General features: G+C 39.7%; 1 protein-coding gene across 1 annotated transcript; it reads left to right on the top strand.

Moving 5' to 3' along the window:
- Positions 1–2,892: 2,892 nt before the first annotated feature.
- Positions 2,893–15,717, top strand: LOC122987734 (glycoprotein endo-alpha-1,2-mannosidase-like protein). The gene is made up of 4 exons (XM_044359751.1): positions 2,893–4,173; positions 6,395–6,504; positions 12,987–13,063; positions 14,378–15,717. Exons 1-4 carry the CDS (start codon positions 3,663–3,665, stop codon positions 15,012–15,014), a joined length of 1,335 nt encoding a protein of 444 aa, XP_044215686.1. The 5' UTR covers positions 2,893–3,662; the 3' UTR covers positions 15,015–15,717.
- Positions 15,718–15,793: the final 76 nt, after the last annotated feature.

A 15,793-nucleotide genomic window follows, 5' to 3' on the forward strand; every position in this document is an offset into this window, starting at 1 on the left:
TAAAATTCGTTTCAGCCTTAATAACCTTTTTAAAATATCATAGTCATATTTTCACCAGGAACAAAATGGAGTAAAATCGTTTAAAAAAGATCAAATTAGACGGGATTTTAAGTCAATTTAGGGGTTTTTACAAGGAAGAGAGTGTAATCAAGTGTATACTTTGATGAGACATTAAGCACTTTATGGTACTGCATCTCATATGTTGTCTTTAATGTGCACATTGGTTTCCATGTGATCAGTGAGTTGGTTAGCTGCTGTCCTAACATGCCAAAGAGCGGTTTGTGATCCACATGGAGGGGGAAGGGTTTCTCTCCGTGCAGAGGTGGAACAGCTAAATTGAGTCAAACAAACGAGGTAAGAGAGTAGAAGAAACAGACTTGATCTAAACAAAAGGATTAAAACGAAAATCAGTTTTCAGAAACAAGCCAAAGAAAAACAAGCCAAGCTGGTCAATTCATGGATCAATAGTGATTGATCACATCATGTTAAGATGTTGACTCTTGTCCTTGTGGAATGATGGATGAATCAAAAACAGGCAAGGAAAGTGATCTTTTAACCAAGCACTAAAAAAACCCCTCTAAATCGTAAATAACGAAAAGATAACGTAATTAATTTGTAGCCTAATGCAGTGGTTCTCAAAGTGGGGTTCGGGGACCCCCAAGGGTCCTTGATGGGTTCGTAAGAAAAAAGGAGAATAATTTATTTTCACTGTATTTCTATTCTTAAGTAACGCAATGAGTGAATGTGTGACTATTTTTGGTGGGTTTCATGCACTTTCTGTAATAAAACATCTAAAAGCAAAAATCTTATCAGATGGGGGTCCGTGGTCTAGTAGTTTGGGGGTTCTTGACGTGAAAAAGTCTGAGAACCACTGGCCCATTGAATGGAAGAATCGAAATGAATAATAATGACTTAAAAAACAAGTAGCATGAGAACGAGCTACTGTTTGTAAAAGTATTTTATTGTAATGAGTCTATGTCATCCTAAAATAAAGAAAAATATACCTGAGGAAATTATTCGTTTAGATTATTCTATACCAACAGATATCAGCAAGATAAGTGCAATTAATTATTTAATTTTTATGTTTGTGTGTTTGTTTGTTTGTTAAATGAAGAAATGGGTCATCTTATTGGTCGGCCTTCCTGTGTGAGAGAGAAAGATTTTTTTAAACTTACTTTTTCAGTTTGATCAGTTACATTTATGGAAAACTCTGAAATTTAGTTTAATTTTTAGTTTTTTTTTTCCTGTGGAAGGAAGGCAGCAGTCTCATCTCTGTCTAACTGATGGTTTCAGAGGTGACTTCATCACAACTACCACAACGACCCCTTGTGGACCCGTAAAACACGCGTTTTATAGCCTTAAATATCACATAATTAGCGGCATTAAATTTCCAAAGTTTGACCAAAAAGTAGAAAATACTGTTGTCCAAACCCTGCGTTGAAATGATACATTTTGGTATTTCAAGTTTTAGAAGTTTCTTATAAATAATATGCTGTAGAGGCAGTATATTAATTAAAAACAGTACACCCGCAGCATTTAGTCTAACTCTACACTTGCAAGATATAATATATGGGGAGGAATTCAAATAAGCATTTATGCCTATAAGAACCATTAATATCTCGTTTTAAAGTTGGACAAAGCCATAACACACCAAATAGATTAGATGTATTAATTTCCATGTTTTTTCCTCCCTTATTTATGTTATTCATTATCTAAGGACTTTGCAATCATTCGTTTATCTGTTTATTTTAGAAAATTTGTTTTTGATTAGTAAGATTTTGATATGGCGGAAGCACACGTGCAGCCTCTTTGGGGCTTTTCCCTACACAAGCAGGAGTTTTTAAAAGGAAAGTTTGAGTTAAACTTTTGTGTTTAGTAAGAGTTAGAGCGGTCATGACAGGTGGTATAATAATTATTTATTATTATTATTATTATTATTATTATTATTATTATTATTATTATTATTATTATTATTATAGCTGCAACAGACATTTCAGCTCCTCTGACTCCTTTAAGTTGTCCAGTCGCGTTTATAAGCTCGGGTCAGACTTTCAGAGCACAATCTTGGCAACTTCTAAAGGTGAAAATTCACATGACTGTTCGTAACAAAATTGGGTATTATAGTTTATTATAATACCCATGGACAGCAAATTTTGCTGTAACTGGTGGTGGAAGTTTGTTGTATCTGAAAAAGTTTATGTTAAACCGGATTTTATACAAAGCATCATCTAACTTAAACCCCACGTTGCACGAGGACATTCCTGTCAGTCTCAGACTAAACCACGTGGGAACAATGTAATATAGAGTCAGCATGTCAATCGCTTCCAGTGGAGAGGTCAGAACCTCTCAAGTGCAGGCTCACGTTGTCTTGGCCAGATGCCAAGGCGTTTACATCTCACTGCTGGATTCAAGCCAACGTGCAACAAGATAATGGACAGAGATGCAGAGAAGGCTGCGTCTTCTTCTGACGTCCAAGCTTGTGTCATGCAGTACATCCGAAATTTATCCAGTAACCTTTACTACGTCTGATTGTTTTCCAAAAGAGAGCATGCCTTGTCCCCTTTTGTCGGGGTGACAGCAAACAATAGAACATATTTTCTCTCTTTCTTTGAGTCCTGACAATAGTTTCTGATGGCTTAACTTTCTAAGGTTAACTTTCGAACGAAAATATGCCAATATTTATATATATTAAAAAATCAGAAAGACAAAGAGAAAATTAGGTTTACAGTTTCTATCAGGCATAGGCTGTAATAATAATAATAATAATAATAATAATAATAATAATAATAATAATAATAATTAAAATAATAATAATAATGATCGACAATTCAGACAAACTTCTTTATCAACCTCTCTGGTCTCCATCCATTAAAGCCCATATCAGAACTTCTCAGGTGTCATAATTTCCGGCGGTACTTGAAGGCAGCATGTTGAAGTGGCCTGTGTGATATATGAGGTGTCCACTTGATGTCACTATAACTTTTAACTCACCATGCAGGACAAGTCAGAGAGTCAGACACTGAAGCCTAACTTTAAAAACAAAATCTTGAAAATTGATAATGTGTCTTGAAGTAAGAGATTAGATTCATAGACTGTGATTGGCTGCGATCAGAGTAACTTTATTTTGGTGCTGATCTGCGGTTAGATAGCATTCATATGATGATTTAAAAAAAATGTCTGCGCAAGGATCTGCAGCCGCGCACTAACAGGCAACACAGAGATGAGTCCCGCCTCTTTGACATCCAAAACGGACTGTGTAAAGGACCAACCAACGAACCCACCCACCTAGGAGAATAGAAAATCCTTCGGACATCACCGGAGAGCATCATTCCTGCATCTGGACGGGTGTGGAGTGAAGCGTCTGGATGAGAACATCCGGCGATACCTCACAACGCAGCTCATAAGACTGCAAAACATGAGGCTGCTGAAGAAAGTTAAAAATCCCACATCCAGCTGCGCCAGGTAGTCTGCTGCGACTGGAACTGCAATCATGTAGCCACTTTTTTTGTGATGAATTCAGAAAGGTGTGTGATCAGTAGGTACCATACAAGACAGTTTGGAGAGTAGTTTATAGATTGAGGTGAACTCTCGGTGCGTAGAAGGCAGAAACAAGACAGATAGAGGTTTATTTGCGCTCTTGGTCCCGTCCACTCCAGCCAAACATGGCAAGGCTGCGGAGGAAAGCTTGCATAGCTCTGTTTCTCTTTACACTGTTCATATTCGGGACTATGATGGGACTGAGGACCCTGAAGCCTAGTGACGGCTTCTCGGATTTGGCTCCGGGCTTGGAGCTCCTGCCGATGATAGGGGGGAAGATGGACCGGCGCTCGGTGTCCCGCGACACCACCACATCCCTGGGTCAAGCCCGCCCGGCTGGCAGCAACACCAAAGCAGTTTTGTCAAACTCAGGCCCCGAGGGGACAATATTTTATGATGTTCATATTTTTTACTACGTCTGGTACGGGAGCCCACATATGGACGGTAAATACATTCACTGGGACCACATCCTGGTTCCACACTGGGACCCTAAAATCGCATCCAGCTACCCGAGAGGGAGACACATGCCACCCGAGGACATCGGTGCCAGTTTCTACCCCGAACTTAACCCGTACAGCTCAAGAGACCCGGACGTGTTGGAATCCCACATGGAGCAGATCGGTGCATCTGCAGCAGGTACAGTTTAGAGATGTGGTTTTCTTGGATAGAGATCGACAAAAAGAGCTGAATATTGTTTTTTTCAGCTCAGCAGCTGCACAGACATCCGGCTTTTATAGCTAAGATAGAAGCTGCCTCCTTTTCGCTTCAGGGGCAGAAAACATTTTCAGCACCACACATTCAGTGGACAGCTCCCTACAAGCTCAGCTGAAAGTCGTCAAATATCTGCTGCTGAGCTTTTTTTCTGCTGCAGAGACAAAGTTTATGACTGTGAAAACCCCAGTTATCAGGAGAACAACTTCTTAGCTCTACATTATAAGCAGACCAATTTCCTGACAGTTAAAATAACAAAATTTAGGCAGGAAATTTTTGAGTCTTGTCCAATTCAGTATGTTTTTTCCACACAGCATAGGTCTGGACTATATGGTTGAATGACTTGAATGTATTAATAGGCATAATATGGCTAATTTAGCCAAAGACCACATTGGAAATGAAAAAGTAAGTTAAATTCTAGGAATTGTTAAAAAAAAGTTAACAAATGTAAAACAAAAACTTCAGTAGCTAATTTTGGAAGTTTTTCATCACACTTTGGTTGAAATCGTTACTTTAAACAACAGAAATATAGGTTAAAAACACAATGTGTCCACATCATCCTCATGATACGATTCCACTGTGAGTCAATAGATGGTAATATTTTTGTAACTTTATTGAATCAAGTTGTCTCGTTGGGATCAAGAGAGTCTTGAGAACAAAATATTAATGACACACAACCATATAACCAGCATACAAGAACTGACACATAAAAACCAGAAAACCAGCAATCAAGTGACAAAAAGAGTTTAAAAAAAGTCAAAAAACATCCTTTTATAGACTTTTGAAATCTCCAACGAGCTTGGGGGCTGTTTGCAGTTAATTGCATTTTTAAAAAAGTGCATGATTATGGGATATCTACAGTTAAGTTGGTGCACTGTAGCTGCGAGACTGAAACGAAAGAGGAGATGTAAGGTATTAAATTATCATCCAGCTCACCATTCTGGGAATTTCAGGGTTAGGTTTTTTTTTTTTTTTGCTGTCTCATCAAATATTTATAGGCTACAGTATGTTGTTTAGTCTTTTCAAAAACTTGTATAGCTTCCCTAAAAGACAGCAGACGCCTTCCACAGCCTGGTGTCGAGTAACAGCCCCTGTGTGTCCAGCCTTCAGCACCCTACACATGATAGGCCCTGATGTTTCTGTCCTGCGGCTCAGGAGGTTATTGTACACCATCCAGAATGATGACCAGACCATCCGTCCCTCTGAAACTGCACTGCCTTGACAGATGGATGATGGAGGAGCTGGCTCACGACGCTTAGTTAAAACAATCCATTTAATTAGACACCACAGCCAGCCAAACTCTGAATAGTTCCACTTGGCCGGATGACTGATTCCCCGCCACTTCACAGAGGCCCGTAAATAAAACAAATAGCAGTGGCCATATTCTTAATATACACATAGACATAGTTTAGTATTGTAATCTAATAGTCCCCCACAGCTCCACAGCAAGTGGACATGACTTTAATGAATTAGCTCTGAGTGCATATTCAGATCATCTCTGGTGCCAGGCACCTCCATGGTTGATATGAAGCCATTTCTCAGCCAGCATCAGAGCATGAACAAGCTTTTCTCCACTGGAATTTACGAGCTGTCACACACTCGAGCTGCGCAGAGAGATTGCTACTAAATAAGACATAATAAATAGTTCTAAGATGACAAGTGCATGTTCATCAATCATGGGCGGGATACGCATGACGGGCAGGTGGGAATTTTAGATAAAACAATCAACCCTCCTCCATACAGCATCTACAAGCCACAAACCTCACCAGCATCTGTCTGAGCCTTGAAAAATAAGCATGGTAATTACCCTAATGGATTACCAGGGCATAAATTTTACAATGTGTTCAATAAAAGTGCAACTGACTGTGTTCGTTCAGCGGTCTCAAATGAGTCTATAAAACTGTGTGAAAAAAACTCAGTGTAGATTAATGAAAGCAGAAGTTTTTCAGCTCCTGTTTCTCCCACAAGGATTGTCAGCATTTCTTACAATCCGCATGAAATTCATACATAATTTTAACAATGCTTAGGATAACAGTGTCATATGCATTTTGGACATTTTCTCTCAGCAGACGCTCTCAGAGGTATTAATCAGTATCTTTGGTCCAGGTTGGATCATCAGACTCATGTGTTACTCGTGTGTCTCCAGGGGTTCTGGTGTTGTCCTGGTATCCTCCTGGCCTGGCTGACGACTATGGGGAACCCGCTGAGGATTTGGTGCCAGCTGTGCTGGATGCCGCATATAGACACAACCTCAAGGTACAAAGGCATCAGCACTTTCTGAGTCTGTGTGTGTGAGACCTGAAACAGAAAAGGGGAAAGAGTTCAAAGCTACGAAAGAGAGCAATGAATCAAATCTATTCTGACGCTTCTATGATTCATTCAATTTAAGTTGACAAATGTTGATTGAAGAGTTGCTTTTCCACCAATAATGCTGTATATAGGCTTTTACTATAGGCTATAACTGACATGGAAAATAAGGTAAAACTTCCAGCCTGCTGAACTCCTCAAGGTCAAGAATAAAAGCCTAAATTGATGTTTTGACGTATTATTTTATTTCTGAATAGTCACCAGAATGTGAATGAGGCTGAGGTAAATATGATTGTGTGTCCATTATCTCTCCATCCATTCATTCCATTAACAGCACAGTGACACAAGAGCTAGAAAAGGATTATTGATGCTTCACAGAGGTAAGCAGAGAGCTTAACACCACTCAGGGTAGTAATCTCAAACCGGGCATTATGCTGTGGTGTGTAACACACAGAAGTGTCATTTTGCTTTTGTCGCAGGAGAGTAAGATTGAGAGCTGTTGAAGCTCTACTTTCTCTGATTTGCCTCCTATAAAGCTGCCTCTGCTACTCAGGGATTTGACTCTGGATGTTTGCAGCTGCAGTGACATCTCCAGCATTAGAGCGAAAAACGGGTCAAAGAGCTTCTGCTGCTGCTGCTGCTGGATCAGTTAGTTGTTCAGTGGGGACTGAATGAGCTCGGTGTGGAGGTGGTGATGGGGGGAGTAAAGCCACATGACCAATTGGCAATTAGGTTGGAAAATGGCACATTGGAGGAAATAACTGCCGTCCATGTTGGTCCCACTGCCTCCTGTCACAGTATTGAAAGCTTATTAAAGTTTTACAGGGAGCACTCGCTTGTAATGTGATACAATTCATGTCAGATGCTCTCCCTATATAGGAAAAAAGGGACGGTAAGAACGAGAGACTGTCTTTGATGACATAGTAGTCAGTTTTCAGCTCCACAAAGTTTTTTGTCAGACTTCCCTTTTAAAGTTTCTGTGAATGAGTGTGCAAGAGCCATACATCATGTATGCATGTGTTTATGTGCATTTTAAAAGCTGCTCAAAGGCCATAATCATCCTTCTTTCTGTATGACTGAATTTGAAAAGACATAAAAGAGAGACAGACTTGTAAGAGTTTTCCTGTGTCAGAGCAGGTACCATTTAATAATGCATCAACAGCATTTGCTCAACATAATACATGCTAAAGTGAAAAAAAAAAGCCAGCTTACATGCATAGAGGGCAGGAACCAGATAAATCCTTTGCTGCTCAAAAACAGTGTCTGCATTACTGTGAAGTTTCATTTGGTTAATATGATGTTCATAGGAAATAAAACAGTAAACTGAGGCTATAGTATTATGATATTTTTATGTTTTTGGAGCACTGCTATCCAAGTTCATAAGTTGCTGTCATCTTAGCAGACCACCCAGTTTACTTAAAGGAAGCACACCTTCCTTAAATTCGAGAGATGATACAAATATGACAAATTGTGGGGAAAAAAAAACAGTTCTTCCAAAATAAGCTTCAAATTTCTGCACCAAAGTCAACATGTTAAGAATGTAATTGTATTTATATGAGCCTATTGAGGTATGTTCCTATATTTTAACATGTGTGACACCAAAAACGATCAGTCAGTCCCCTTTAAGTTAAACAAGTTGTATTCACAACACTACTCAAGGTGAAACACAAAGCAAATTGAAAGTTTTATTATTGTGACACAATTCATTATCACGGCTGTCGGTGTTCGTGAATGCTGATGTGAAGATAAAGATCATTTATTTTCCAGCAGCCATGTGACACATACTGGCCTCGTCCTCTTCACAAACAACTTTGACAAGATGGCAGTGGGTTTGTCAGGGCCGCCTGTCAGATTTGATATTACATTTGTTTCTTCTGCTGTTTGGCTGCAGGCAAAGAAATAATGTATCTCTGCGAGGGCAAGATGAGCACAGCGGGATTAGACATGCAACGCTGAGCTGATGAGGTTTTACACATAATGCTGTCAGGAGAAAAGCTAATAGATTGAATTTAACGCCACACTTTGTTGTCATCAGTGACCCAGCAAGCGTGACATTTTCGTAAAAAGCGTGGAGGAAGCGTGCGTGGTAAAACAGACTGTGACATGCTTTCTACAAATCAACTGAACATTTCAGTATCTCACTGAAATAAGAATGAGCTGCTTATCGTTAATGAAAGCACTTACAAGATCACAATCAGAGAGCAGAATAGCTTTAGAATACAATTATTCTGTGTATAGCTTGCAGTATTTCCAAGCGTCCTTTCCAGTTCTCCTTGTTTTTGATGAACTCCTCCCACTCCCTCTGCACAGAAGGACATTTATCTTTGGACTGCTTCTTCTTGCAAAATTTCAGCAAAAAACGCTGACAAGGTAAAGGTCTTTGGCTCTGATCATTTGGAACTCTAATGCAAATTTTCTAAAGCAACAACCTCAAATAGTTTCTTTGCTCTTTTCAACTGAAAGGCAGGTTAAAAGGAGAGAGGAAAGCCCGAGTAAGGAGGACAGATGGTCCCACAGGAGCAGTGGCAACAGCCAAAAATGTATCAGATGAAAACAGACATATCTGCATTCGGCTTTTAGTAGCAACATGGCTAACAGCTAATCTGAGAAATGTAGTTTGGAAGTGGAATCAGCAGGCCCTTTGAGAGTCTAGTGTATAATTTCAGGGAAAAAATGGTTAGATTATTGAAAAGGATGAGCAAACAATACAGAGAAAGAAAAGAGATTCATAGTACACTTCACACTGACCTGCCCAGACTCACAACCTGTCAATATGCACTCTGTATTCCATCCGATATCTCTGTCCTTTCTTGTCCTGTCTTGTCTTGTTTTGCTTTACTGCTTGACAGAGCAATCTAAGATACTATGACAGTCTTTGTGGTTTAATGCAGCTCAATGGGGCATGAATATAACATTAACCTTTTCCAAGATTTACGGCTGGATGAAGCTACTGGGGGTCCCCTGGGCAAAAATTCGCCGTTGACCTCATTGACCACCACAAATATTTAGCAATATGCACCAACAGATTCTGAAAACAAATTATACTAGGGCTGCGACTACTGATTTCTCTTTCATTATCGATTACTTGTGAGAGCGAAAAATGCTTCTTATAATTCCCGACAGCAAGAAAGCCAAAGTCATTCAGTTTTCTATCATATTGTATATAACAAAGAAAAGCATCAAATCCTCACATATAAGAAGCTGGAAAGTGAGGAAAAATAAGTAAAACCATTAATTATCGAAATACTTGCATATGAATTTTCTCTTTATCAACTAATTGATTAATCAGTTCATCATTTCAGTGCTAATACAGACTAAAAGAATTAAGGTCATAAAACTAGATTTTGATACCGGTCATTGTAAAGGTGTAAATCTGGGGCCCACAGGGAAGTTTCCCATTTTGCTGGTTGGTAATGCAGCCATGCCAAAATCAGGGAAGTTAAGCATCCATGGTGGTATAGGGAGCTTCAAAGAACAGAAATACACTTAATGACATGATTAGCATATTGGTATGAGTGCATATTCACAAGATCATTTAGAGGTGAATGAAAATTTGATTCACCTCTTTTGAGCAGAGCGAACTTACCAAAATACAAATCCTACCTCCATCTTACAGGCAATCCCACACCACACAGCTAAAAACACACTGACCCCTCTTTAGATAACGCTTCAAGAGAAAGCAATGTACTTTTTATTATATAAGTTGAGCAGTATTTCAGCAGCACCCACACACAGCTCATGTATCGTTTGGCGGAGTTGGAGAGCAGATCACAGCAGTGTTTCTGCTCGACCTCAGCTTGAACAGGAGCTGAAATAGTCCTCCTGCCCAGGGGAGGGTGGGGGCGGTTTGGTGGGGACAGGGTGGAGGGGATTAGAAGCTGGGTGCAGGAGGGAAGGAGCAGAGGGGAAATGTGCATCATGGGTCCCATGACTCAGTTTGCCTCTGTGAACAATCTGAACCCTGAGGGGCTGTAAAAGTTCTATCCAGTAAGTAGGCCATGTAGCTACATACACAAGGGAATATGACCCATGGGTGCCCAACGATGGCATCAGCCACACTTTCTTGTTTCTACACTGAGTAGCTATATTCAGTCTTACATGACCCATTGTTGTGTGGGTCCACTGGCTTTGACAACAGACTGAAACTGACAGTCTTGGATATAGAAATGTGCCCAACTTTGTTGAAATTGATCTAATTGTTTTAAAGGTCTGTGTGTTGGCTCACATCCGTCCCTTTGTGCTTTCTGCGGGCCATGGCACTAAATTTGACTCTGATCAGCATAAATCATGCTGGGGGTGTTTGAGGCTCATGCTGTCAATGTTTATGGGGTATTAAAATGCGTCGTCTCTGTCTCATTTACTTCTAAATTACCACAGAGTAATGGGCCAGTGTGTTTGGGAAAATGAGCTGAAGGAGTTTTCTAGTGGCGTCCGCTCTGCTGCAGTGAACAGGAGACCATAACAGCTTTTTTGTCTTTGTGGATGATATTTATGTGGCTTCACATCCTTAAATACCTCACCATTTTTTTTCAAAATAGGTTCGATATTTGATTACACTTTGCGGGGCTGTTACTTTACAAGAGGTCCAGAGAGTTATAGCTTCATAAACACTGATTCCTGGCTATGATTTACTCAGCTGGCCAGGATCTTTTTTCTATCCGCTGTACCTCTATCTTTCTCCAAATTGATATTTTGCAAGCAAAGTGCATCTGAAACTATTAAAATGTACATTTTTTACACATAAAAAGCACTTAGCATCTCCATTAAAGGCACAAGTGATTCTGCTTTTCTTGCCTCCAACTAGTTTATCTACACGTCTGCAGATTAAAACTATTTGCTCAGATATAACCTATTCCAAACATCACTTTAATCCATTAGTACACTTACGGTCAATGTCATAGTGACACACTTAGTGCTGCCAACAATCCCGTTTCCACATAAAAAATTTCAGTGTGAACCATTTACCTGCAATACAACTTCCCTATCATAACAGCACTGACAGAGAAACCATTACAAAATATATTTAACAAAATAAAATGCAGTGAACACAAAAAAAAAACTTGCTAGATAAAGAAAAATGTTCTTTAATCTTGTGGATCCTCTCTCAGTATTCTGCTTTTTAGTCACACTAGCAGCATCACTCTATGGATGGCAGTGTCAATCTGTATGTTGGGCGATTAACCACTCCAGACTGAAACATCTTGACAACTATTGGATGGATACAATTTTGTACAGACATTCATTGTGCCCAGAGGATAAATCCTAATGACTTTGATGTTCCCCTCAGGATGAATTGTTTTGTACAGCACTGCATCACCACATCAACATTTCAATTTGTTCTGTACTTTGATTTATCTCTAAATAATTGAAAAACTAAAGACATTCCCATCAGGCTCATCTGTAAGGCTATTTTGTGCTAAGTTTAAATTAGCAAATGTTGTTGTGTCACGTGATAGCATGGCTATCAGTCTAAATTAAGATGGTGAACATGATAAACATTATACCAGCTAAACATCAGCATGTTAGCATCATCACTGTGAGCATTTTAACACGCTGACATTAGCATTTAGCTCAAAGCACCGCTGTGCCTGAGTGCAGCGCACAGAGCTGCTAGCTGGGCTGTAGAATCTTAGTCTTGTCCAACTACTGGACCAAATGAAGACTCACAAGGATAAGACAGGAATCATCCAGCATAGGTTAAGTCGGCCTTGTGTCAGTTCAGCCGTTGATGTCTTACATCCATTTAGTTACTGTTGGCCTCCATTATCTTAAAATGCCATTTTCATTCACATTGTTCCCCTTGGGTGTCCACTGCTTGAGAAGAAAAGTGTTTCACTTTGATCATGCATAATTTAAAGTCACTGAATTCTCTGGCCATGCCGTAAAATATTCAACTTAAGCACTTTTTGTGTATGTGTCACTTGAGGTCCCTTGTTCCACTACTGCTTTTGCTCATCAGTGTCAAATAGATCTGTTTCTAACAGAACCATTAACTGAGCATTACAAAAGTCTCCACAGGGACACCACAAAGGATGAAAAACAGCTCCTGTGTAGTGTGACAAATTTGTCATGAAAATGAAACACAGTGGTTGGTTCTTTACAGTCATGTCGTGTCCAAAAGGATTTCCTTAAGTGGTTAAGTGTTGTGCTGCACCGTTGGTGTTATACTCTTTTATTTGTAGGTCTTTAGAAAACCTGTAAACAACTGATCAAACTTTAATTAGCTAGAAACCAGAGGATCATGTTGTTGCATTTGTCAGCCCTCTATAAGAAGTCTCCCTGAGGAACTGACTGTAGCTTTTAACTCAATACATGCTCAGGTCATCTATAAGTGCTGACTGTGGCATCTTTCTTTAATGACAGTAAAATGATGAATGGAAACCAACAAGGTGTGTGGTTGTGTGTGTGTGTCTTTCTGCACATTTTCCTAGGTTGCATTTCACATCCAACCATACAGAGGACGAAATGACCAGAGTGTGCATGACAACATCAAGTATATCATTGACAGGTATGCACTGTGACTGCACATCTCCATCACTGAATCAATTTAAATAGAAAAGCATTAAGACTTCATGCATAGTTTAAAGAACAGTTGTTACAAACTGAAATACTTTCAGAAAGCACATCTGATTATATAAGACAGTTTCGTTATTTATAGATGAGTCTCTGAAGCAAAAGCTACTTTCTAACCTTAGTACTGAGGTTACTCTTAAAAGCAGCACCTGTCAAGTACAGACAAACTCAAAACCCCAAAGCCCCGAAAGGTATTCAGTTTCCAATAGGGCTGCTACTAACAGTAATTCTTGATTAATTGCTTACTCATTTTGTCCATACAAATGTCAGAAAATATTGAAAAATGCCTGTTATAATTTCCCAGAGACAAATGTTATGTCTTTAAATGTCTTATTTTGTGTGACTAACAGAAAAACCCCCAAAGATATAGCAAACAAATTTTCATTGTCCCAATAGTAATAGACAGTGATGACCATTGATGGTGTGTCTACCCAACACTAACGAGTGCTGCAAGTAACAATTATTTTCATTTTCATATTTAATTGTTTAGTCTATAAAATATCAGAAAATAGTGAAAAATGTCACAGTTTTCAAATGTCTTGTTTTGTCAGACCAGTCAGAACAGTCCAACCCAAAGATATTCAGATTACAATAATATCAAACAGAGAAAAGCAGCTAATCCTCACATCAGAGAGGCTGGAATCAGAGATTTTTCTGGTATTTTTGCTTGAAAAATGACGGAAACAATTGATTATCCAAATAGATGCAGATTAATTTTCTGCCGACCTACAAATTGATTACTTGACTAATCATTTCACTTCTGATACATATCTTGACACCTAATAGTGAGGTTACCATTAAATGTGGTATGAATAGTCCATGATGTAGTTATAGTTTTCTCAAGCACCACCATGTGGTTAAAACTTGACCAAGAGAGGCTGCTCCATGACAACGAATCTCAAAAACTATTAGATGGATTTCCATTAAATTTGCTTTTGACATTCATGGTCCCCAGAGAATGAATCTTATGGTTATCGGTGCCATCGGGCCAAAAATATTCACTCAAGAAATATCAAAAAGATTATCAAGAAACTTACTGAGTACATTCTTGCTCCCAAGAAAATAAACCAGTTCGAGGCAGATCTCAATGATACTTGTTGATCGCATTAAAGCTCCTCAGGGGATAAACTCTTTTGAACTGATTTTAATGACTCCATTGTATTTTAGCTCCTGTAAAATACATTAATCAACTAATTATTTCAGCACTAACTCACTGTGTTATTATTTTACTGTGTTACTGTCTTTAAAGGTACGGTGACCATGGAGCCTTCTACAAGTTCACCTCCAGCACAGGGAAGAGTCTTCCTCTATTTTACATCTACGACTCCTACCTAACCCCTCCAGAGTCCTGGTCTGAATTTCTGTCTGCTACTGGCTCCCACAGTGTGCGTGGTTCAGATTATGACTCCATCTTCATCGCCCTGATTGTGGAGGAGCGCCATAAGCATGACATCCTCGCAGGTGGCTTTGACGGCATGTACACTTATTTTGCATCCAACGGCTTCTCATTTGGCTCTTCTCACCAGAACTGGAAGGCCATCAAGGCCTTCTGTGACGGCAACAATCTCATCTTCATCCCCAGCGTGGGACCTGGCTACATCGACACCAGCATCCGGCCGTGGAACAACCACAACACCCGCAACCGGGTCAATGGCCGTTACTACGAGACGGCCCTGCAGGCGGCGCTGAACGTGCGGCCAGAGATTGTCACCATAACATCGTTTAACGAATGGCACGAGGGGACACAGATAGAGAGGGCGATGCCCAAAAAAACTGTCACCCGTGTGTACTTGGACTATCAGCCACATGGACCTGATCACTACCTGGAGCTGACCCGGCGCTGGGTAGAGCAATTCAACAAAGAGAAGGAGCACTGGCTCATGTGAGCTTTCATTGAGAGGACTTGAAACAGCTCTAGTAGATATTTGTGTGTGTGTGTGTGTACACATGAAAGACAAAGAACAAAAGAGACAGGGAGTGAATGTAGGGATTGATCAGTATAGATGTGAGTGCAAAATAAGATGCATTTACTTTTAACTCGACTTGATGTGTCAGTTTCTGCAAGTCTGTATTTGTGCACACATTGTGAACTTTAAGGACACAGAGATGAGGGTGTGTCTGTCATGGTTCAGGTACAAGCAGCCCTCAGTTGTTAAGCTGGGGAATTTTCTTCAACTGCAATCGACAGCCCAGACTTTCAAAATGATCTGAAGGCCTGTTTCTGCTCCCTGTTCACCTGGTGCAACTTAATGGACAATTAGCTCAAACACTCCCACCATCTGAGAAACTACTGCCTGATATATCCATACATACTATTTGTCATCAACTCAATGGTCTCATTTCCCTTTCTGCGGTTAAAATAATGGAACTGATCATAATAGCCAGACACTTGGAAATTTGTTTTCATCTACAACAGGCTCTCAAAGACAATGAGGCACTAATGCTGACTGAAGTAGGGCTTCATAAAACGATGGTTTGGTGTTTAAAAGACATTGGTAGAGGTTAAGCAAGCAGGTGAAGAGAGGTTTAGTTGCTGCTGTCATGCAAAAAATCCCATATCTTCAACGTGATTAAAGGAATAGTTCAGCATTTTGGGAAATACTTAACTTTCTTGCCAGGAGTTGGATGAGTACATCCATACCACTATCATGTTGGTCCATTAAAT

The sequence above is a fragment of the Thunnus albacares genome, chromosome 8 (assembly GCF_914725855.1).
Source record: "Thunnus albacares chromosome 8, fThuAlb1.1, whole genome shotgun sequence".
NCBI lineage: Eukaryota > Metazoa > Chordata > Actinopteri > Scombriformes > Scombridae > Thunnus > Thunnus albacares.

What these genes read in the sequence shown, in the direction of transcription:
- LOC122987734 (XM_044359751.1), top strand. Translation starts at nt 3,663, where the DNA reads ATGGCAAGGCTGCGGAGGAAAGCTTGCATAGCTCTGTTTCTCTTTACA. An exon ending in GATCGGTGCATCTGCAGCAG is followed by an intron (nt 4,174 to 6,394) that starts GTACAGTTTAGA and finishes GTGTGTCTCCAG; the next exon opens with GGGTTCTGGTGTTGTCCTGG. An exon ending in ATCAAGTATATCATTGACAG is followed by an intron (nt 13,064 to 14,377) that starts GTATGCACTGTG and finishes CTGTCTTTAAAG; the next exon opens with GTACGGTGACCATGGAGCCT.